The sequence below is a fragment of the Pan paniscus genome, chromosome 19, assembly GCF_029289425.2.
Source record: "Pan paniscus chromosome 19, NHGRI_mPanPan1-v2.0_pri, whole genome shotgun sequence".
NCBI lineage: Eukaryota > Metazoa > Chordata > Mammalia > Primates > Hominidae > Pan > Pan paniscus.
In genome coordinates, this window is record NC_073268.2 from 8,609,129 (window position 1) to 8,632,357 (window position 23,229).

The window sequence follows — 23,229 nt, forward strand, 5'->3', positions numbered from 1 at the left end:
TGGTGAATAGCAGCCATCTTCAAAACTGGCAGAATGTTTCAGAGACACAGGCTGCACACACAAAGGCCTTTTTCCTATATATGTTTATAGGGAGCCAAAAGCACAGTTGAGGCGTAAATGCTGTTTTTATTTATTTTTATTTTTTTGGAGACACGGTCTGACTCCATCACCCAGGCGCGATCTCAGCTCACTGCAACCTCCGCCTCCTGGGTTCAAGCGATTCTCCTGCCTCAGCCTACTGAGTAGCTGGGATTACAGGCGCACGCCACCACGCCCTGCTAATTTTTGTATTTTTAGTAGAGATGGGGTTTCGCCATGTTGGCCAGGCTGGTCTCGAACTCCTGACCTCGTGATCCACCTGCCTCGGCCTCCCAAGGTGCTGGGATTACAGGCGTGAGCCACTGCGCCCAGAAGCATAAATACCCTTAACCCCAGGCGCAGCCTCTACTAACACCCAGAGTCCCCACCCGAAGCCACAGACTCCCAACGCAGCTGAGTAAGGTCCAGCCACCCTAACAACAAGTCAGAGACTCCCCTCCCCCCAAGCCAACAAGCAGGACCCTAAGTCTTTCGGGCAGAAGAGCAAACGCCTGGTCCATGTGCCTAACTCCCGTCCCCCGTCAATGGCAGACACGGCTCCTCACACACAGCATTCCTCCCTCCCATTCACCGACGCAGCCTCTGAATCCTTCTCAACATGGCGTTGCGGGAAACAACCACCCATAGACTAAAGCTGGGGTGTGAAAACAAAGCTGGTCGTTTCCATCTTGCAGAAGCATAGATGACCCACCTGAGGAGCCAGGCACACACCTGGGCTTCCGGGGCCACAACAGGCAGCCACCTCTAGCAGGGAGGGGAGAACCACCTCCTGGGGAACTTTCCTCCAACCAGCTTGGAACCAAAATCACGAAAGAGCAGGCTCCTTGACCAGAATTCCTTTTCAACTGGAACCACGTCCTGGAGGCTCCCTCAGCCTCGCCCTGGCGCCCTGGCCTCACCTGGATCTGTCCTTTGCCCATGATCTTGTCCACGATCTCATTGTTGTCCTTGTTGACCTTGGTCTTGTCATAGCACTTCTCATAGCACAGGATCCTCAGGGACTGGGAGCCCTCCAGCTCGATCTCAAACTCCTGGGAAAAGATGGGACAAAGGGCCCTGAATCTCCGAAGCTGGGAGGCCTGGCTTTCCGGCAGGTGCGCGCCTCAGCTTTGCAAGGAGGAGGGAGTAAGCACGGCCCACGAAGTACACGTCAGATTTTCTGGAGCTCCCAGAGGCCTCCCATCACCCCTGGAGTCTGGGGGCCTGAGCTGACACCACAGGGTCTGACACCCAGACACACACCGTGATCAGAAGCCAGAGGAGCAGGGAGCAGAAAGGGGGGTGCAGACACAGCTGGTCCAACCAACGGGCTGGCCGTCCCCAGCAGACAAGCCACGAGCACGGGGCGGTGGGGTCCCCACAGAGACGCCAGCCCCTGCCACTCACCTCATCCCACTTGGGCTCCGCTGTGTCCCGGAACACCCTGGTTTTGGCTTTGCTGACAAAATAGCCGAAGGAATCCACCTCCAGGGTACAGTACAGGTCTGTGGGGGAAGGACAGACGGAGATACTGAGTGAGTGGGGCCAGGGTGGGGCAGCTGGGGCGGCGCTCAGGATGGAGGGGGACATCGCATCTGTCCTTTCCAACGTCCCCACGGATGGCATCTTGGCTCTCTCCTCCCTGAAGCCCGGGACCATCTGGCTTCTCCCCTGCCCCCTTCTTAGGGGCTCAGCCCTCCCTACCTCGGCTCACCCCACACTCTGCCCTTCCTACCTCGGCCCTCCCCACACTCTGCCCTTCCTACCTCAGCCCTCCCCACACTCTGCTCTTCCCACCTCGGCCCTCCCCACACTCTGGCCTCCTCCTCCCTCTAAAGGGCCCTTGACTGTTGCGTCTCCACATCTTCCTCACCATGGAGACACACCACAAACTCTTCACTGATCGCCCTGGAGCCACCTCTCCCCGTAACATGGGTGCCCAGGCCTCAACACCGGCATTTGGGGTGGGAGGCGCAGGAGGCGTTTAGCAGCCCTGCCTCTGGGTCCTGAATGCTCGGAGCATCCCCTGCCGCGGTGACGACCAACAACGCCCACGTCCCCAAGCCCAGGGTGCTGTGATTTCCTCCGCTGCACTTAACATAAACCAAAGGGATCTTCTTTACCCGTGCGTCCCTAGTCTCTCTCCCCCAACGACGAAAACACCATGTGGAGAGAAGCCTGGGTTTTCCTGCCTGCCGGTGTACCCGCAGTACCAAGAACAGGGCTGGGAACCCAGCTGGCACACGGTGAATGAGGCTCCCACCACCACCAAGCGCTCCAGGTAACAAGGCAGTGGAGGGCTGGGGCGGGAGGGCAGGGCCGGGGGCTTTCCCGGGCATTTCCATCTTCCACCCTGGCCTTCAGGCTGAAAATCTACCTTGGGACCCAACTGCTGAGGCCACAGCACCGGCACGGACCCCAGGCCCTCTGCAAACCCACACCCGCCCTGGGCTCGGACCCCAGCAGTCCTCCCACCTCCAGGGAGATGCCGAAGTTGTTCCCAGGGTACCAGAGGTGGCGTGGGGGGTGCCTTTGGGACACCATGGCCAACCCTCTGCAGCGTGAAACAACGTCAGAGGTCACAGTGTGGGCATACAGTGCAGGTGGCTTACTCCACTTGGCCCCTGCAGCTGCCCAGCTGGGCCATTCTCCATCAGAACAGCTTTCCTGGCCGGGCAAGGTGGCGCACGCCTGTAAATCCCAGCACTTTGGGAGGCCAAGGTGGGCAGATCACCTGAGGTCAGGAGTTTGAGACCAGCCTGACCAACATGGTGAAACCCCATCTCTACTAAAAATACAAAAGTGAGCCCGGCGTGGTGGCACATGCCTGTAGTCCCAGCTACTCGGGAGGCTGAGGCAGGAAAATCGCTTGAACCTGGGGGGTGGAAGTTGCAGTGAGCTGAGATGGCACCACTGCACTCCAGCCTGGGCGACCAAATGACTCTTTCTCAAAAAAAAAAAAAAAAAAAAAAAAAAAACCAGCTTTCCTGCAGAAAGGACAGTGCAGCTACCCCGAGAAGCCTCCAGCTGGAGCAACAGAAAGGAGACCCAGGTGGGCCTCAGAACACACAGAACGGGGCTGGGGATTCGCAGGTGAACAACACAGAGGCCCTGGGCACCCCGGCCTGGGCCAGACCAGGGAGTGGGCCTGTGTGTCTGAGACGGGCCATGAAGTGCTGTCATCATGGATTGATCTCGGTGTAAGCCAACCCTCCTCAAGGGGCTGGGGGACGGCTCACAGGGTCAGAGGGAGGGTTCCGGAAGGGGCTGGGGGAGGGCTCACAGGGTCAGAGGGAGGGTTCCGGAAGGGGCTGGGGGAGGGCTCACAGGGTCAGAGGGAGGGTTCCGGAAGGGGCTGGGGGAGGGCTCACAGGGTCAGAGGGAGGGTTCCGGAAGGGGCTGGGGGAGGGCTCACAGGGTCAGAGGGAGGGTTCAGGAAGGGGCTGGGGACGGCTCACAGGGTCAGAGCGAGGGTTCTGGAGTCAGACCATCTGGGTCCACACCCCGGCTCTGCACAAATCACCTCCCTTCTCTCCCCGGGTTCCTGTCTGCACAGCAGGAAAAGTCATGGTGCCTACACCCTGGGCCTGCCTGTCCAGAGGTCCTGAGTTTACCACGGCTGAAGACACAGGGCCTCACCTCTGAGTGAGAACAGACATATGAGTGGGTCAGGGGTGGCGGCGGCGAAGGGAGTGAGGATAATCTGGGGGTAAAGAGAGATTTTGGAGCAGCTCAGCCGGCTCTGACACCCGCCCAGGCTGGGAGGCCACGGGCCAGCTCCCTGAGGCAAGGACCTCCCGGCCAACGGGAAGCAGGAGAGGGAGTGGCGGCGCCTGGTCCAGACATGGGTGGGACAGTGCTACGGAGCTCACTAGCCAGAAGCTCCCAAGCGGCAGCCCCCAAGAAGGAAGGTCTGTGGGTCTGGAGAGGGTTCAGGAAGCTTCCACGGTAACAAGCAGCCTGAGGGACCGTGTGGTGTTCCCGGCCAGACATCGAGAAGTGCCCGAAAGGTTAGAGCTCGGGCTCTGGTGCCGGAAGACGTGGATTCTGCTGCACCACCTGCTACTGTGTGACCCCAGGAAGGAACCTTGAGCCCCTCCGAGCCTCGGCGTCCTCGTGTGTAAAACAGGGATGGTTTCCGTGACCTCAGCGGGACGCCGGAGGCTCAGAGCGGGCCGTGAGACTGAGAGGCTCTGAACACGCCACAGGCTTTGCACGTGTGAGTACGTCCACATGCCAGCCGTGTTCTCTTCTCCAGGTGCACGGTAGGTGCTGTGTAAATTAACGACTTCATTCCGCATTTCTGAGCTCCCGTTCATCCCAGGGTAAAGGAGACCTGGTTCCCGCCCTCAGAGAACTCACAGTGGGAGACGCAAATTGTTAAGTGACAAAACAGCATGACAGGTGCCATAACCAGCTTGCCCTGAGCAGGACGGGGGCACAAAGAACCTGAGCGGGATGGGGGCACAAGGAACCTCAGGGGATGGGGGCACAAGGAACCTCAGGGGATGGGGGGACAAGGAACCTCAGGGGACGGGGGCACAAGGAACCTCAGGGGACGGGGGGACAAGGAACCTCAGGGGATGGGGGCACAAGGAACCTCAGGGGACGGGGGGACAAGGAACCTCAGGGGACGGGGGGACAAGGAACCTCAGGGGACGGGGGCACAAGGAACTTCAGGGGATGGGGGGACAAGGAACCTCAGGGGACGAGGGCACAAGGAACCTCAGGAGATGGGGGCCAAGGAACCTCAGGGGACGGGGGCACAAGGAACCTCAGGGGATGGGGGGACAAGGAACCTCAGGGGATGGGGGGACAAGGAACCTCAGGGGACGGGGGCACAAGGAACTTCAGGGGATGGGGGGACAAGGAACCTCAGGGGACGAGGGCACAAGGAACCTCAGGAGATGGGGGCCAAGGAACCTCAGGGGACGGGGGCACAAGGAACCTCAGGGGATGGGGGGACAAGGAACCTCAGGGGACGGGGGCACAAAGAACCTGAGGGGACGGGGGCACAAGGAACCTGAGGGGATGGGGTCACAAGGAACCTCAGGGGATGGGGGCACAAGGAACCTCAGGGGATGGGGGCACAAGGAACCTCAGGGGATGGGGGCACAAGGAACCTCAGGGGATGGGGGCACAAAGAAGGGACAAAGAAGGGAGGCCAGTCTGCCCCCAGGAACTCAGGGAGGCTTCCTGGGAAAGGCTGCTCTAACGGCCCGGGGAGTCACCTCTGTGTGGGGCGCTGCAGGGAGGGGCGAGGGCGGACCCCACCTGCCAGTGAAGAGCAGCGAGTGGGAGGGGCAGGTGGAGAGGGAGAGAGTCAGGGTTTCTGATCCTCTGTGATGTTAAGTCTTTTCTCCTCTCTGTGACTCGGTTACCTCCTCTGACAAACGAGTAGAAACTATTAGCTGTCTAACTGACTCACAGATTCCCGTGTGGATAACAGGTAGATAAAAAGCGCAACCAGGCCGGGCGCAGCAGCTCATGCCTGTAATCTTGGGAGGCCGAGGTGGGAGGATGGCTTGAGCCCAGGAGTTCAAGACCAGCCTGGCCAACATGGGGAGAACCTGTCTCTACAAAAAAATTTTTTAAAAATTAAAAAGTGCAATCCTACTTTGTGAGACACTAAAAACAGATTTAGTACAAGGAACCCACAAGGGGGAAGGGCAGAAAAAGGGATGAGCGTGGCAGCACACCAGCGTTGCACACACACGATCATATCCCAGCCTGCTCTCGGGTCAAAATTCACAAGCGTGATTGCCTTTTAGTGGAGGCCCAGAGAGGTTAAGAAACTTGCCCAAGGTCACACAGCTTGTCATGGGCAGATATGAAGTTGGAGTCCACGTGTTTATTGCCCTCAGATATGAAGTTGGAGTCCATGTGTTTGTCGCCCTCAGATATGAAGTTGGAGTCCATGTGTTTGTCGCACTCGGTTTCTTTTTTTTTTTTTTTGAGACGGATTCTCGCTCTGTCGCCCAGGCTGGAGTGCAATGCCATGATCTCAGCTCACAGCAACCTCCGCCTCCCGGGTTCAAGGGATTCTCCGGCCTCAGCCTCCCAAGTAGCTGGGACTACAGGCGTCCGCCACTATGCCCAGCTAATTTTAGTATTTTTAGTAGAGACGGGGTTTCACCATGTTGGCCCGGACGGTCTCGAACTCCTGACCTCGTGATCCGCCCGCCTGGGCCTCCCAAAGTGCTGGGATTACAGGCGTGAGCCACTGCGCCCAGCCCCTAGGTTTCAGACAGCTTCGGGGAGGGCTTGAGAAAGAGGACTTTGGAGACAAAGGCCAGGGGTGACCTCCCTGCCAAGAGGAGCTGGTTTCTGGCCTTCAGGGGAATGCCCCATGTCTAAAGGCGTGCTGGCGGGGCCCCATCCTGGGCAGAGCAGTGCAGAATCCACAATGGCCCACCCAACCTCGTCCTGGCCAGGGCACTTACTGGCTGATTGCTTAAATCCCTTGGCAGAGTGGACGATGACATGAAGGAAGCCATAGAGTCCTGGAGACTCGTCGTCTGCAAGACAGAAAAGCCCCCAGGGCAGAGGGTGGTCAGCGGCTCCCCTCCGCTTCCACCCCAGGCCGGCGGGAGGCAGACGGGGTATGAGACTCAGCTGAGTCTTGGTCCAACATCACCACCTGGTGGCCAGATGAAAAAGTTTCCGAAGGCCACGGCGGCCTTGTATGTGAGCTGCCCGGGGTAGGGCTGGGGGGTCCTTCTCTCCTCCACTCAGCCTGGGGGGGTCCAGCACACCCACCATCCTGGCCCAGGGACTTAGTACCATTCCCCATGGGTACTGTCTCTCCCTCCAAATCCTGCCTATCCTGGCACTGAAAACTGACCAATATGATAAATCATTCTGCTAACGGAAGAGAGAAGGCCCAGGCCCCTCCTATGTGGAGGAAAACTTGCCTTCAGGACCCCGTTCACAAAGTGGACCCTTTCCCAGCACACAGGCAGCTAGAATCCACCCACTCCGGTCAGTTCCCAGCCCTGATCACAGCTCCCCACTGCTCAAAACCCCCACGGACTCCCGGCCTTACAGCATGAATTCCAAACTCCCTTGCTTGGGATTCAAGGCCTTTCAAGAGCTGGTCCCTGGAAACTTCCAGCCTCATTTCCCATACACCATTTTATCTACCGGGTCTGCTCTCTCACGAATACATTAACAGCACAATCTCAGTGCACCAGGGTGCCAGTTCTCCCAAGCCAGACAGAGGGGCCCAAGGAAAAGCTGGGGTCATCTGGGAACTCAGTAGACAGTCGCCCCTACCCAAGCTGTGTCCTGGCCACTGAACAGTCTCAGCACAGCCGAGCAGGGATCAGCCATTTACAGCCACGTGTCTGTCTGAGTCCTTACGGGAAGCCAGCCACGCTCTGAGGGCTGGGACCTGCCGGTTGGGCCACCTCTGGTTCCCGAGCTTACCGTCTTTATTGCTGGTGACAGGAATGTTGTGTACAGTCCTAAGCTTGAAACAGGATCCTGTGAGCACCTGGAGCTCCACTGAGCTCAGGACAAAGGCCTGGAGATCTGGAGGGAGAGCCGAGAGAGAAGGGAGCGTGGGCACTGGTCCACCAGGACCGGCTGCTCTTCCCTGGGGGCTGCTGCAGGAAGACGGCTTAATCCCTGGGGCAGACTTGGTCCTTGCGAGGGAGGGGGAAGGATTTGTGGACACAGCGGGACTGATGTAGATGCTGTGAGAGGGGTCAGAGTAGGAGAATCTAACTGAAGAGGTGTGTGTGTGTGTGTGTGTGTGTGTGTGTGTGTGTGTGTGTGGTATGTGTTTTGTTTTTGTTTTTTTTTGAAACGGAGTCTCACTCTGTCACCCAGGCTGGAGTGCAGTGGTGTGATCTCAGCTCACTGCAACCTCCGCCTCTCAGGTTCAAGGGATTCTCCTGCTTCAGCCACCTGAGTAGCTGGGATTACAGGTGCCCACCACCACGCCTGCCTAATTTTTGTGTTTTTAGTAGAGACGGGGGTTTCACCATGTTGGCCAGGCTGGTCTCAAACTCCTGACTGGGATTACAGGCGTAAGCCACCGTACCCAGCCTCTGTGTGTGTGTGTGTGTGTGTGTGTGTGTGTGTGTGTGTGTGTGTGTGTGTGTGTGTGTGTGTGAGAGAGAGAGAGAGAGTTACAGAGAGAGAGAAAGCCCAGGCTGGGCTCTGGGTCCAGTCCCAGGACTAAATCATCATGTCTTTCAGCCAATCAGTTAGATTCTTTGGGTCTCAATTAATCCGTAACATCCTTAAACGCCCATCCCTGGCACCTCTGAGGGTGACTGCGAGGGCCAAAGACGCGATACTGGACATGAAACGCTTAGAAATACAAAAGGCCCATCAATGCCACGGACATCATCGGGGAGCGTGGAAGAGGCAGGAATTTACCCTTCTTCTGTAGTTTCTGAATTGCTTCTCTCCACTCTGACCTCTCGTAGTCCGAGGACAGTAGGAACAGGTAACTCTGAAGAGAGGAGATAAGAATAAAGTGGGTGACCACAGTCAGGCAAAGCGTACTCCCAGATCCTGGGGACCCCAACAAAGCTCCTTTTATCTTTTTTTTTTTTTTTTTTTTTGAGACGGAGTCTCGCTCTTGTTGCCCAGGCTCTAGTGCAGTGGCGCGATCTCGGCTCACCGCAACCTCCGCCTCCCGGGTTCACGCCAATCTCCTGCCTCAGCCTCCTGAGTAGCTGGGATTACAGGTGCCCACCACCACGCCCGGCTAATTTTTGTATTTTTAGTAGAGACGGGGTTTTGCCACGTTGGCCAGGCTGGTCTCAAACTCTTGACCTCAGGTGATTCGCCTGCCTCAGCCTCCCAAAGTGCTGGGATGACAGGCATGAGCCACCGCGCCCGGCCCAAAGCTCCTCCTTATCCAGGCACAGCTGACCTTGCAGGAGGAGGCAGCTGGGGGTGGGTGGGTGAAGGGGGAGCTCCTTCCTGGGAAGCCAAGGTGACAGGAGCGGCTGTGCCAGGGACGGCCAGCAGAGGGCACTCATTCCCCACGAGAGGGGAGAGCGAGTCAACAGCTGGAGCCACGGCAGCCTCCTCAGGAAGAGGGGGCCTGAGTTTCCGGTTCGTACAGGTCAGGGCCGGGAGCCACAGAGTGGGCTGCTCTGGACTAAGGAAGGGGCTGTCTCGGTCCCGCCCCCACCCGTCCTGACCTTTCCATTCCGATTGTGGATCCTGAACGGGATTGTGGGGGAGTTGAGCAGCAGCAGGAACTCATTCTCAAACATCTTCTTCTTCAGGCGCTCGATGGCCCGGCTCTGGCCTTTGTTGGCTTTCTGCAGGAGATGGGGACACAGAGGGTTCCCCTCACACTCGGGCCTTTCTCACGAGCAGCACTAAGCACGACACTCCGCTGTGTGTTAACATGCTCTTTACATTTTCCGTATTTCGTGATGTTTTGACATCTTGCGGCAGGAGAGGCGGGTAGCTGGGTGAGAAACTGCTCCCCCGCAGGGCTCGCTAATTCCTAAGCCTGTCAGTGACGCCCTATGAGCACAGCTTTCATACACACAACCACTGATCCAGAGCCCACGTCCCCAACCACCTTCTCTACCCAACGCTCACTCGCCAAGCCAGCATCTCCTCTGCCCCACGTCACCCAGGGCCAGGGACCAGGTCACTAGAGACCACCCCTCTAGCCCAGGGCTGCCAACATAACGGAAGCTAGCTGGTGCCAAGCCCTTTCCCTGCCCTGTTTCTCCACAGAAAAGCTGTGGCCACACTTTCTTTCCATTCCTGCCTCCTGTTCAAAGCTGGCACCTCCCCACGTGGCCCTGGGTGGGGTGCTATGCCTCCTTCTCTTGGGAACCCTAAATAATACAAATATTACAGTAGCATTAACCTCTCTGTACTGTCACTCTGCTGCCTCTACACATTAAATCCTGGGTACAACAGAGACACCTGCTTTAAGAAACCTCAGACACCTTTCAGCCTGAAGCCCCACCTGCTTGTCTGGCACCAAGGCCCCCATGGCAGGGTTCCAGCCTCCCTGCCCGGCAGACAACCCACCCGGCCCCCTCGGCTCAGCCTCCCCGCCTCACCAGACATTCATCCTCTGCGGGCAGAGCCTGCTCCCTCAGTGTTCCAAGTTTCTGTCTGTTTCATAAAGGAGCCCCTCCCTTTTATTAACCACCATTATGCTTCAAGTCTCAGCTCCCAAGGCCATCCTCAAGCTCCTCAGTTAGAATTCATCTCTATGGTGTTTTGTTCTTTTTAATCCACTGGACTGGCAAAATTGTAAAGAATGTTCACAGCCAGTGTTGTGACACTGTGGGGGACAGTCACCCTCACACACCGCAGGGGGAATGCCACCAGTCACAGCTTTTTCAGAGGTAAAAGCCTGTCAATTAAGCGCACACTCACCCTGCCCTGCCCATCCCACCTGGAGGGAACCTACTGCAGAGGCACCTGTGCAGTGATGTCGACTTGCCTGCTAAGAGCGAAGAATCAGAGACAATCCAAACATCCAAAAACATTTGTACGCAGCCAAGCGACAGAGCAGGAGGCAGTTGTTAAAAAGAATCTGATACTGCCGGGCGCGGTGGCTCACGCCTGTAATCCCAGCACTTTGGGAGGCCGAGGTGGGCGGATCATTTGAGGTCAGGAGTTCGAGACCAGCCTGGCCAACATGGTGAAACCCCGTCTCTACTAAAAATGCAAAAACTACCGGGCGTGGTGGCGGGCGCCTGTAATCCCAGCTACTCGGGAGGCTGAGGCACGAGAATCGCTTGAACCCGGGAGGTGGAAGTTCCAGTGAGCCCAAATCTCACCAGTGCACTCCAGCCTGGGTGACAGAGCGAGACTCTATCTCAAAAAGAAAGAAAAAGAATCTGATACATCCAAAGGGCTCAAAGACCCACTGTGGAGTGAAATGCTGAAGTTGCAAAACAGCACGTGTAGTCTAGTCTCATTGGACACGCGGGCGCACACCAGTATAAGCGAAGAAGAGTTCAGAAGAATACACCTCAAACTGTCAGCAACGGGAGGTGAGTGGCGACCAGCTTTACCCTGTACATGCTGGTACTGTGAGCATTTCTCATTAAAACCAGCCAGTATTATATTGGTGATTAGAAAAAACATGAAAATTTAAAAAATTATTATCAAGAGAACAAGGCTGAGCACAGTGGCTCACACCTGTAATCCCAGCACTTTGGGAGGCCGGGGCGGGTGGATCATGAGGTCAGCAGTTTGAGACCAGCCTGGCTAACACGGTGAAACCCCGTCTCTACTAAAAATACAAAAAATTAGCCAGGCGTGGTGGCGGACGCCTTTATTCCCAGCTACTCAGGAGGCTGAGGTAGAAGAATTACTTGAACCCGGGAGGTGGAGGTTGCAGTGAGCCGAGATTGTGCCACTGCACTCCAGCCTGGGCGACAGTGACAGAGTGAGACTCCATCTCAAAAAAAAAAAAAAAAAAAATCACTGCTTCTTCTGTGACTCAGAGGATGGCACCTGTGCCTCTCCAGTGACTCACATGTGCCACACTCTGTGGTCAGCAAGGGGCGTGTCTGCTTCCTCCACTGGACAGGGATATACATGAGGCACCCGGCACACCCCAGGCAGCAGAGCCAGTGGGGCTCTGTTAGTGTTGACTGTTGACTCGACTGGGCACAAGGCCACGTCTGCACAGCTGGGGCAACGGGGAGGCAGCAAGCCTCCCAGGGGCGGGTGGGAAACAGGCACGCAGGATGCTCCTGGGCGGGCACTGTGGGCAGGGCCCAGCCGTTCAGGAGGGGGACAGCTGTGCTGGCGAGGGAGCCCTCTGGGCAGATGTACCCCCAGTTGGACCCTCCGTCCTAGGACATCCCCCAGCCCTGAACACTCCTGGGGCTGTAATGCTGATCTTGCTTTCCCCTGTTCAAAGGGAGATGCTTGAGTTGAAAGAATCCTCAGAGAGGCCATCTGGTTATGTTTTCTTCAATAATTGTTTGTTTACTAAGTGCCTTTTTTTTTTTGAGATGGAGTCCCACTCACTCTGTTGCCCAAGCTGGAGTGCAGTGGCGCGATCTCGGCTCACTGCAACCTCCACCTCCCGGGTTCACACAATTCTTTTGCCTCAGCCTCCCACGTGGCTGGGATTACAGGCAACCACCACCACACCCGGCTAATTTTTATATTTTTCATAGAGACGGGGCTTCATGATGTTGGCCAGGCTGGTCTTGAACTCCTGGCCTCAAGTGACCCACCAGTCTCAGCCTCCCAAAGTACTGAGATTACCGGTGTAAACCACCACGCTGGGCCCTAACCACCTGTTTTCTACGTGTCGAATATGAGGAACATGGAACAGAAGAAAATAGCGCTGTCCCTGGAGTTCAAATTCCAGTGGGGAAGAGAGGAGTCTGACAATGCACTTACAATTCAGTACCATTTAAGCAAAGCCACAGATGAACAAAAAGCCACAGGATCTGGGGACAGGGCACCCAACCAAGACTGTGGTGGGCGTGGGTGTCAGAGAAGCTTCCCAGGGGTGGTGAGGCCTAAGCTGAACCTGAGAGGTGAGGAAAACAGACCAAGCTGACCAAATGGCTCCAGGCCCTTCCTCCACTCACAGGGATGCTCCTCCCGTGGTGCCTTCCTCTAGACACTGCTGTTATGTGAACTGAGGGCTATGCATGTTCCTCTAGACGCTGTTGTTATTTGAACTGAGGGCTATGCATGTTCCTCTAGACACTGCTGTTACGTGAACTGAGGGCTATGCATGTTCCTCTAGACACTGTTGTTACGTGAACTGAGGGCTATGCATGTTCCTCTAGACGCTGTTGTTACGTGAACTGAGGGCTATGCATGTTCCTCTAGACGCTGTTGTTACGTGAACTGAGGGCTATGCATGTTCCTCTAGACGCTGCTGTTACGTGAACTGAGGGCTATGCATGTTCCTCTAGACGCTGTTGTTACGTGAACTGAGGGCTATGCATGTTCCTCTAGACGCTGTTGTTACGTGAACTGAGGGCTATGCATGTTCCTCTAGACGCTGTTGTTACGTGAACTGAGGGCTATGCATGTTCCTCTAGACGCTGTTGTTACGTGAACTGAGGCCTATGCATGTTCCTCTAGACGCTGCTGTTACGTGAACTGAGGGCTATGCATGTTCCTCTAGACACTGTTGTTACGTGAACTGAGGGCTATGCATGTTCCTCTAGACGCTGTTGTTACGTGAACTGAGGGCTTTGCATGTTCCTCTAGACGCTGTTGTTACGTGAACTGAGGGCTATGCATGTTCCTCTAGACACTGCTGTTACGTGAACTGAGGGCTATGCATGTTCCTCTAGACGCTGTTGTTACGTGAACTGAGGGCTATGCATGTTCCTCTAGACACTGTTGTTATGTGAACTGAGGGCTATGCATGTTCCTCTAGACGCTGTTGTTATTTGAACTGAGGGCTATGCATGTTCCTCTAGACACTGTAACTGAGGGCTATGCATGTTCCTCTAGACGCTGTTGTTACGTGAACTGAGGGCTATGCACATTCCTCTAGACGCTGTTGTTACGTGAACTGAGGGCTATGCACATTCCTCTAGACGCTGTTGTTACGTGAACTGAGGGCTATGCACGTTCCTCTAGACGCTGTTGTTACGTGAACTGAGGGCTATGCACGTTCCTCTAGACGCTGTTGTTACGTGAACTGAGGGCTATGCATGTTCCTCTAGACACTGTTGTTATGTGAACTGAGGGCTATGCATGTTCCTCTAGACACTGTTATGTGAACTGAGGGCTATGTGTGTTCCTCTAGACACTGCTATTATGTGAACTGAGGGCTATACATGTTCCTCTAGACGCTGTTGTTACGTGAACTGAGGGCTTTGCATGTTCCTCTAGACACTGTTGTTACGTGAACTGAGGGCTATGCATGTTCCTCTAGACACTGTAACTGAGGGCTATGCACGTTCCTCTAGACGCTGTTGTTACGTGAACTGAGGGCTATACATGTTCCTCTAGACATTGTTGTTATGTGAACTAAGGGCTATGCATGTTCCTCTAGACGCTGTTACGTGAACTGAGGGCTATGCATGTTCCTCTAGACGCTGTTGTTACGTGAACTGAGGGCTTTGCATGTTCCTCTAGACGCTGTTGTTACGTGAACTGAGGGCTATGCATGTTCCTCTAGACGCTGTTGTTACGTGAACTGAGGGCTTTGCATGCTCCTCTAGACGCTGTTGTTACGTGAACTGAGGGCTATGCATGTTCCTCTAGACGCTGTTGTTACGTGAACTGAGGGCTATGCATGTTCCTCTAGACGCTGTTGTTACGTGAACTGAGGGCTATGCATGTTCCTCTAGACACTGTTATGTGAACTGAGGGCTATGCATGTTCCTCTAGACACTGTTGTTATGTGAACTGAGGGCTATGCACGTTCCTCTAGACGCTGTTGTTACGTGAACTGAGGGCTATGCATGTTCCTCTAGATGCTGTTGTTACGTGAACTGAGGGCTATGCATGTTCCTCTAGACACTGTTATGTGAACTGAGGGCTATGCATGTTCCTCTAGACACTGTTGTTATGTGAACTGAGGGCTATGCACGTTCCTCTAGACGCTGTTGTTACGTGAACTGAGGGCTATGCATGTTCCTCTAGACGCTGTTGTTATTTGAACTGAGGGCTATGCATGTTCCTCTAGACGCTGTTGTTACGTGAACTGAGGGCTATGCATGTTCCTCTAGACACTGTTATGTGAACTGAGGGCTGTGCATGTTCCTCTAGACGCTGTTGTTACATGAACTGAGGGCTATGCATGTTCCTCTAGATGCTGTTGTTATGTGAACTGAGGGCTATGCACGTTCCTCTAGACGCTGTTGTTACGTGAACTGAGGGCTATGCATGTTCCTCTAGACGCTGTTGTTATTTGAACTGAGGGCTATGCATGTTCCTCTAGACACTGTAACTGAGGGCTATGCATGTTCCTCTAGATGCTGTTGTTACGTGAACTGAGGGCTATGCATGTTCCTCTAGACGCTGTTGTTACGTGAACTGAGGGCTATGCATGTTCCTCTAGACGCTGTTGTTACGTGAACTGAGGGCTATGCACGTTCCTCTAGACACTGTTGTTACGTGAACTGAGGGCTATGCATGTTCCTCTAGACGCTGTTGTTATTTGAACTGAGGGCTATGCATGTTCCTCTAGACACTGCTATTATGTGAACTGAGGGCTATGCATGTTCCTCTAGACACTGTTGTTATGTGAACTGAGGGCTATGCATGTTCCTCTAGACACTGTTATGTGAACTGAGGGCTATGTGTGTTCCTCTAGACACTGCTATTATGTGAACTGAGGGCTATACATGTTCCTCTAGACGCTGTTGTTACGTGAACTGAGGGCTTTGCATGTTCCTCTAGACACTGTTGTTACGTGAACTGAGGGCTATGCATGTTCCTCTAGACACTGTAACTGAGGGCTATGCATGTTCCTCTAGACGCTGTTGTTACGTGAACTGAGGGCTATGCACGTTCCTCTAGACACTGTTGTTACGTGAACTGAGGGCTATGCATGTTCCTCTAGACACTGTTGTTATGTGAACTGAGGGCTATGCATGTTCCTCTAGACACTGTTATGTGAACTGAGGGCTATGCACGTTCCTCTAGACGCTGTTGTTACGTGAACTGAGGGCTATGCATGTTCCTCTAGACGCTGTTGTTATTTGAACTGAGGGCTATGAATGTTCCTCTAGACACTGTTATGTGAACTGAGGGCTGTGCATGTTCCTCTAGATGCTGTTGTTACATGAACTGAGGGCTATGCATGTTCCTCTAGATGCTGTTGTTATGTGAACTGAGGGCTATGCGTGTTCCTCTAGACACTGTTATGTGAACTGAGGGCTATGCATGTTCCTCTAGACACTGTTGTTATGTGAACTGAGGGCTATTCATGTTCCTCTAAACAGCACTTTGGCTGCATCCATGGGTACTGGTATGTAGTACACTCATTTCCAGACAGCACTAAACAGTTTGCAGTTCTCATTTTGAATTTTGATTTCCTCTTTACCTTGTCAGTTTGAACTTTCCAAACCAATGCTTTTTTTTTTTTTTTTTTTTTGAGACAGTCTCACTCTGTTGCTCAGGCTGCAGTGCAGCGGTGGAATCTCAGCTCAATGCAACCTCTGCCTCCCAGGTTCAAGCAATTCTCCTGTCTCAGCCTCCTGAGTAGCTGGGATTACAGACAGAAGCCACCACGCCAGGCTAATTTTGTATTTTCAGTAGAAATGGGGTTTCACCATGTTGGCCAGGCTGGTCTCAAACTCCTGACCTCAGGTGACCTTCCTGCCTGGGCCTCCTAAAGTGCTGAGATTACAGGAATGATCCACCATGCCTGGATAATTTTGTATTTTTAGTAGAGATGGATTTTTACCATGTTGGCCAGGCTGATCTTGAATTCCTGACCTCAGGCGATCCACCCTCCTCAGCCTCCCAAAGTTCTGGGATTAAAGGTGTGAGCCATTGCACCCAGGCTGACCAGTATTCTTGTTCACTTCTAATTTTACTCCACTGTGGTCTGTGAACATGACTTGTATGCTATCAACTTGCAGAAAAATTTTGAGATTTCCTTAGTGGCCTATTATAGGATAAATGTGAATGTCCCAAACCTGTGTGACAAGAATCTCAGTTTTCTGTCAGGGCACAAGCTTCTCTGCATTTTTAAGTCAAGCATGTTAATTGTGGCATTCAGGTCCTCTCTCTCCTTATTTATTTGCCTACTTGATCTGTCAGTTTCTGAGAGGCCTCCCAGGTCTTTTTCCTTGCACAGGTCCTGCTTTTCCTTACAAAAGCCTGCTTTTTCTTCTCTTGCTTCCCTCTACCTCCACTTTTTTTTTTTTTTTTTTTTTTTTTTTTGACAGACTCTCACTCTATTGCCTAGACTGGAGTGCAATGGCATGTTCTTGGCTCACTGCAACCTCCACCTCCCGGGTTCAAGCCATTCTCCTGCCTCAGCCTCCCGAGTAGCTGGGATTACAGGTGCCCACCACCACACTCTGCTAATTTTTGTGCTTTTAGTAGAGACAGGGTTTTGCCATGTTGGCCAGGCTGGTCTCAAACTCCTGGCCTCAGGTGATCCGCCTGCCTCGGCCTTCCAAAGTGCTGGGATTACAGGTGTGAGCCACTGCGCCTGGCTACTTGCTTCCCCTTTCTATCGTGTTCAACATGCACTGCTTTCCAGGGCACTTCCCATGTTAGCCCTATGAAATCCTGAGCACTGACCCCCTCGATCTGCTTGGAGCTACTGTAGTCGGGGTCTTTCCCTTAGTAACTACACACTCAAGGCTCCCTCTCAAAGTCTCAAACCTTACAACTTCCCGCCTCCACCTCCCCCAACACAGCTGGCTCAAAGGGCCCCAGGCTCAGATACCAAGCTCTGCTCACCTCCTTCTGGATTTCACTCTTGAGGGCAGAGATCTTCATCTTCATGTCCTCCAGCTCATGGTCTGGGAAGGGGTGCACCTGGGGGCTGGCCTCAGACTCCTCGGGGGATGGAAACACCAGGTCGGCCAGGGGGATGTACCACTTACAGTCATACTGCTGGTGCTTCCTGCAAACGAGCCAGAGGGAGCCATGAGCCAGAGGGAGCCTGGCTCTTCCAGCCTCAACTCCTGGGTCCAGAACCACAGAACCACTGACAGGGGTTGACTGAGAACTCGCCAGAAGCAAGAACGATCCCTGCTCCTGAGGAGCCTGATTGGGAAACACACACTGGAGTGATGAGAGCTGGGTTCTGGGGTCCGCCCCGCCCACAGGGAGCAACTCCACCCCTTCACCTTACCAGGCTTCTGGCCCAGATGACTCATGTTGTCAAACATCCCAAACCACTTAGGTATCAAGAAGAGCGAAGCCTTCCTGGCTGGGCTCACATTTTCCTATTCCCCACCACAATCCCCTCCCTCCCTTCTAGACTATCCGTGTTCAATATCCTTCAGGCTAGCAATGGAATACAGGTGTTATTCCAAATGCCACCTCTTATCAAGAGTGGTCACATGGGTCAACACTGGGTGGAGGATTACAAAGCCACATCCAAGTCTAGCAAGAAAGTGTGCCCTAGTTGATTAGTAATGTCTGCCATGGCAAAGGACGGCAGGCAGAGGCATATGTGATTAGTAATGTCTGCCATTGCAAAGGACGACAGGCAGAGGCATGTGTGCTTATTATCGCCATCTCTGCCTCAGAACTATCTCAAACATGATCTAGTTCCAGGGAGTCATGTCCTTTATTATTATTTTTTTTTAAATTATTTTTATTTTGTGAGATGGAGTTTTGCTCTTGTTACCCAGGCTGGAGTGCAATGGCGCGATCTCCACTCACTCCAACCTCTGCCTCCAGGGTTCAAGCGATTCTCCCACCTCATTCTCCCAAGTAGCTGGGATTATAGGTGCCTGCCATCACACCCAGCTAATTTTTGTACTTTCAGTAGAGACGGAGTTTTGCCATGTTGGCCAGGCTGGTCTCAAACTCCTGACCTCAGGTGATCCACCCGCCTTGGCCTCCCAAAGTGCTGGGATTACAGGCATAAGCCACCGTGCCTGCCCAGTCATCCCTTTACTGACGTTCATAATCATCGATCCTTCCCCTAGGACTTAGATTTGCACTTCTCATTCTGACCCTTGAGTGTTGTGGTGGGCGCGTGGCTTGCTCCCCCTGAGCTATACCTGGGGGCATAGCCAGCCAGGGAGGGCTGAAGGGAGAGGTAGGATAGCCTGGTGGTGTAACACACTGGCTGTGGAGTCCCCTGTGCTGTACTTGGGGGCACAGCCAACCAGGGAGGGCTGCAGGGAGAGGCAAGATAGCCTGATGGTAAACGAGTCCCACAGACACGGGTTTGAATCCAGACTGCCGCTTCTCAGCCGTGAGAAGGGGTGTGCTTGGCACACTGCAGTTGATCACTAAGTGTGGGTGGAAGAATGTGTGAATGAACGCAGAATGAGCCTCTGCTCAAGGCACAGAGCAGACCCACACTCCCGGGTAGAGAGAAGGAGGCTCAAAGGAGCTTGCACATCAGCTTGGGGTTCCAGTCCCACCCTCCCGGGTAGAGAGAAGGAGGCTCAAAGGAGCTTGCACGTCAGCTTGGGGTTCCAGTCCCACCCTCCCGGGTAGAGAGAAGGAGGCTCAAAGGAGCTTGCACGTCAGCTTGGGGTTCCAGTCCCACCTGTGCCTCTAGCTGTGCGAGCTTGGGCTGCTTATTTACCTTCTCCAAGACTCTTCTCTCATCTATGATTAGGGAACAACAGTCGCTACTTTGTGGAGGTGTTGGGAGGACCAGAAATCATGTATTCAAAGCATGTGTCACGGCACCTGGCATGGCCTAAACCCTCAATAAATAGTAGCAGGAGACGTGGTGAATATTCACAGCACTGCAGTTAGCAGAAATTCAGAGATGTCTAATAAAAGGAGAATGCTTAAGTAGACGATGGCACATCCACGGGTAACATCGTGCAGGAAAGTAAAAGGATGATTATGAAGATGAGGCAGCAACAGGGAAAATGCTTATGACACGAAACAGAAACAGCAGAGCCCCAAATTGGGCATTCACAGTGATTACGACTGTGTGAAGAAACATGAGAACATTTAAAAACAGGGAAGGAAGCAGCGCGGCAGGAGGCGGACCTCATGCTTCAGTTGGGGACGGGGTTTCCTCCAATGTCCTTATATTATCTTTATAATTAAAAACATGACTTACTTTCAGGAAAAAAGGCTATGTAGTGAAATTAAGTTAATTAATATAGTTTTTAAAAGGAAAAAACCGGCCAGGCGCGGTGGCTCATGCCTGTAATCCCAGCACTTTGGGAGGCCGAGGCGGGCAGATCACCTGAGGTTGGGAGTTCAAGACCAGCCTGGCCAACATGGCAAAACCCTGTCTCTACTAAAAATACAAAAATTAGCCAGACATGGTAGCGTGGTGGCGTGCACCTGTAATCCCAGCTAGTCAGGAGGCTGAGGCAGGAAAATCGCTTGAACCCAGGAGGCAGAGGTTGCAGTGAGCCGAGATCGCACCACTGCACTCCAGCCTGGGCAACAGAGCAAGACCCTGTCTCAAAAGAAAAAAAAACCAACAAAGTTGCTGAAGGCTCCATGGGTGGCAGGGTCCGGCCTCCCTCCCCCACCCTGTGCCCCTGGACTCACACACTCACCCTGCAGAGGTCCGAACCCCCTCCCCCGCCCCCTGCCCCTGGACTCGCACACTCACCCCGCAGAGGTCCGGACCCCCTCCCTCACCCCCGGACTCACACACTCACCCCGCAGAGGTCCAGACCCCCTCCCCCGCCCCATGCCCCTGGACTCACACACTCACCTCGCAGAGGTCCGGACCCCCTCCCCCGCCCCTGGACTCACACACTCACCCCGCAGAGGTCCGGACCCCCTCCCCCGCCCCCACCCCTGGACTCACACACTCACCCCACAGAGGTCCGGACCCCCTCCCCCGCCCCCACCCCTGGACTCACACACTCACCCCACAGAGGTCCGGACCCCCTCCCCCGCCCCCACCCCTGGACTCACACACTCACCCCACAGAGGTCCGGACCCCCTCCCCCGCCCCCACCCCTGGACTCACACACTCACCCCACAGAGGTCCGGACCCCCTCCCCCGCCCCCACCCCTGGACTCACACACACACCCCACAGAGGTCCGGACCCCCTCCCCCGCCCCCACCCCTGGACTCACACACTCACCCCGCAGAGGTCCGGACCCCCTCCCCCGCCCCCTCCCCCTGGACTCGCACACTCACCCCGCAGAGGTGCGGACCCCCTCCCCTGCCCCCTGCCCCTGGACTCGCACACTCACCCCGCAGAGGTCCGGACCCCCTCCCCCTGGACTCGCACACTCACCCCGCAGAGGTCCGGGCCCCTGCTTCCCCCGCCCCCTGCCCCGGACTCGCACACTCACCCCGCAGAGGTCTTCTTCAGCTTGGCACACAGCAGGACATCTGTAAAGAGGAAGACGTGCCGCAGCTTCCGGGAGCTCTCTGACACTTCCACCAGGAAGCCGTCCTTCACCAGCTGTCGCGTCTGAGGGAGATGGCAGACCCCCCCAGCCTGCTCAGAGGGGAATGTGGCCGAGGGCAGAGCCTGCACACGGGGGCACGGCCAGCCAGGGAGGACTGGACCGAGAGGCGGCATCGCCTGTCATCCCTTAACCAAAGGTGGTTCAAGCACTGCCTTCGGAGTCACATGGACACGGGTTTGAAAGCCAACAGGCTTCTCAGCTGTGATCTCAGACGGGCTCCCTGACCTCTCTGAATCCCAGATTCACCTTCTGTAAAGTGCGGATGGTGATGTCTGCCTCATAAGGTGACTCATCGAGATGGTGCGTGTGAAACAGCACAGTGCCTGGCACATTAAGTGTGCGCAATGCACGGGGCTCTCCGCGGCTACCCCTGGAGCCCCCTGCCCGGGACAACCTGGTTTCTCCACCCTGGGGCACGAACATCCCCGTTTGCAATCCCTCCTGACCGCGGCGGCGAACTTCATCTAGCCCCGGCTCAACCGAGACCCGAGACCCGCTCAGGCCTGTCCGTGCTACTCCTCCCTGGCTTCTCCAGCCCCCTGGGGATGAGACCTGGGCCGTCCAGCCTGGGACTGCAGCAGTGCCCAGAGGGGACCTGCAGCCAACTCTAACCTGGGCTCTGGGTGGTTTCTGCTCTACGTGGGAGTTCCAGAGTTTCCAACCCCCGCTCAGAGCCGGGGGGTCGTCCCCATCTGTGCCAGCCTTTCCTGTATGATACACGGTGTGACCTACATCTGCTGTAATACGTAGGTGAGCGTATTCAAAGTATACAATTAAGATGACCGAGGCCGGGCGCGGTGGTTCACACCTGTCATCCCAGCAATTTGGGAGGCCAAGGAGGAAGGATCACCTGAGGTCAGGAGTTTGAGACCAGCCTGGCCAACGTGGCGAAACCCCGTTTCTACTAAAAATACAAAAACTAGCCAGACATGGTGACGCCTGCCTGTAATCTCAGCTACTCGGGAGGATGAGGCAGGAGAATTGCTTGAACCCAGAGGGTGGAGGCTGCAGTGGAGCTGAGATCACGCCATTGCACTCCAGCCTGGACGATGGAGTGAGACTCAGTCTCAAAAAAAGGATGACTGAAAACGGAGGGTACGCTAAGCCCTCTGGAGATTTTTCAGATATCCCCAGAGTAAAACAGATGACGGGATCCCCAGACGCTGCACATCAGCACCAGGAGCCGCACGGAATCGGCTCTCTCTGCCCAGTGGACACTGTCCAGGCCTGTCCCTCACCACTTTCTCCCCAGGAGACCCTGGGGGCTCGTAAACAGACCACAGGAGCAGACACCCTGTCAGCCTCACTCGTAACGGCCGCCTAATGGCCTCCCCTGGACAGGAAGCCTTTCACCCGGGCCCGGCTGCCAATCCACGAAGGCAACTGTCCCTCTCATGCTTCCTGGTACTCCCCTCGCTGGGCTGTCCCCACCCTTGCACCAAGAAGGGCCCCCAGGGAACGGCTGTCCCACATGCAGGTGCCCACTGGACATTCCGGCAACCTGGACGGCCTCCACCGCCTCCAGCGCCAGCCTTTCCTGCTGTGGGCTCCCCGCAAGCTACTGCGTGTGCAGGCCGAGCTGAAGCAGCTCCAAGCTCCTGCTCCCTTCGCTTCCTAGGAGACCCTGACGGCATCACACTGGCCAGAGGCAGGTGTCTGCATTCAAGAACGAGGCACCCGGAGGCCACTTCCCCGGCGTGGGCCTCCAGACAGTCCCAGGTGAGGAATCCAGCTCTGACACCAGTGGCTGAAAGACTGCGTGGTGGACCTGGAGAGACTCCCCAGCCTCAGGTTCTTCTGGCTCACTGGATTGTTATTATTATTTCTGAGATGGAGTCTCACTCTGTCACCCAGGCTGGAGTGCAGTGGTGCGATCTCGGCTCACTGTAACCTCCGCCTCCTGGGTTCAAGCAATTCTCCTGCCTCAGCCTCCTGAGTAGCTGGGACTACAGGCATCCGCCACCACGCCCAGCTAATTTTTGCATTTTTAGTAAAGACGGGGCTTCACCATGTTGGCCAGGCTGGTCTCAAACTTCTACCTCAAGTGATCCACCTGCCTCGGCCTCCCAAAGTGCTGGGATTACAGGTGTGAGCCACCGTGCCCAGCCTCCCTAGATTATTATGAGGATTAATGAGACACTGGACTTAAAGCTCTCAGCC

At 55.0% G+C, this 23,229-nt stretch overlaps 1 protein-coding gene across 5 annotated transcripts in view; it reads right to left on the bottom strand.

Annotated features, from left to right (window-relative positions):
* Nucleotides 1-23,229, bottom strand: part of ABR (ABR activator of RhoGEF and GTPase) — a 199,505-nt gene that overhangs the window by 53,123 nt on the left and 123,153 nt on the right. For all 5 annotated transcript variants that reach the window (XM_034941210.3, XM_057300351.2, XM_057300352.2 and 2 more), the window contains 8 exons: nt 20,950-21,071; nt 17,440-17,605; nt 9,243-9,365; nt 8,467-8,542; nt 7,507-7,611; nt 6,522-6,596; nt 1,486-1,583; nt 999-1,130 (listed from right to left, as the gene is read on the bottom strand). In XM_034941210.3, coding sequence (XP_034797101.1) covers nt 999-1,130; nt 1,486-1,583; nt 6,522-6,596; nt 7,507-7,611; nt 8,467-8,542; nt 9,243-9,365; nt 17,440-17,605; nt 20,950-21,071 — 897 coding nt within the window. The remainder of the gene's footprint in view (nt 1-998; nt 1,131-1,485; nt 1,584-6,521; nt 6,597-7,506; nt 7,612-8,466; nt 8,543-9,242; nt 9,366-17,439; nt 17,606-20,949; nt 21,072-23,229) is intronic.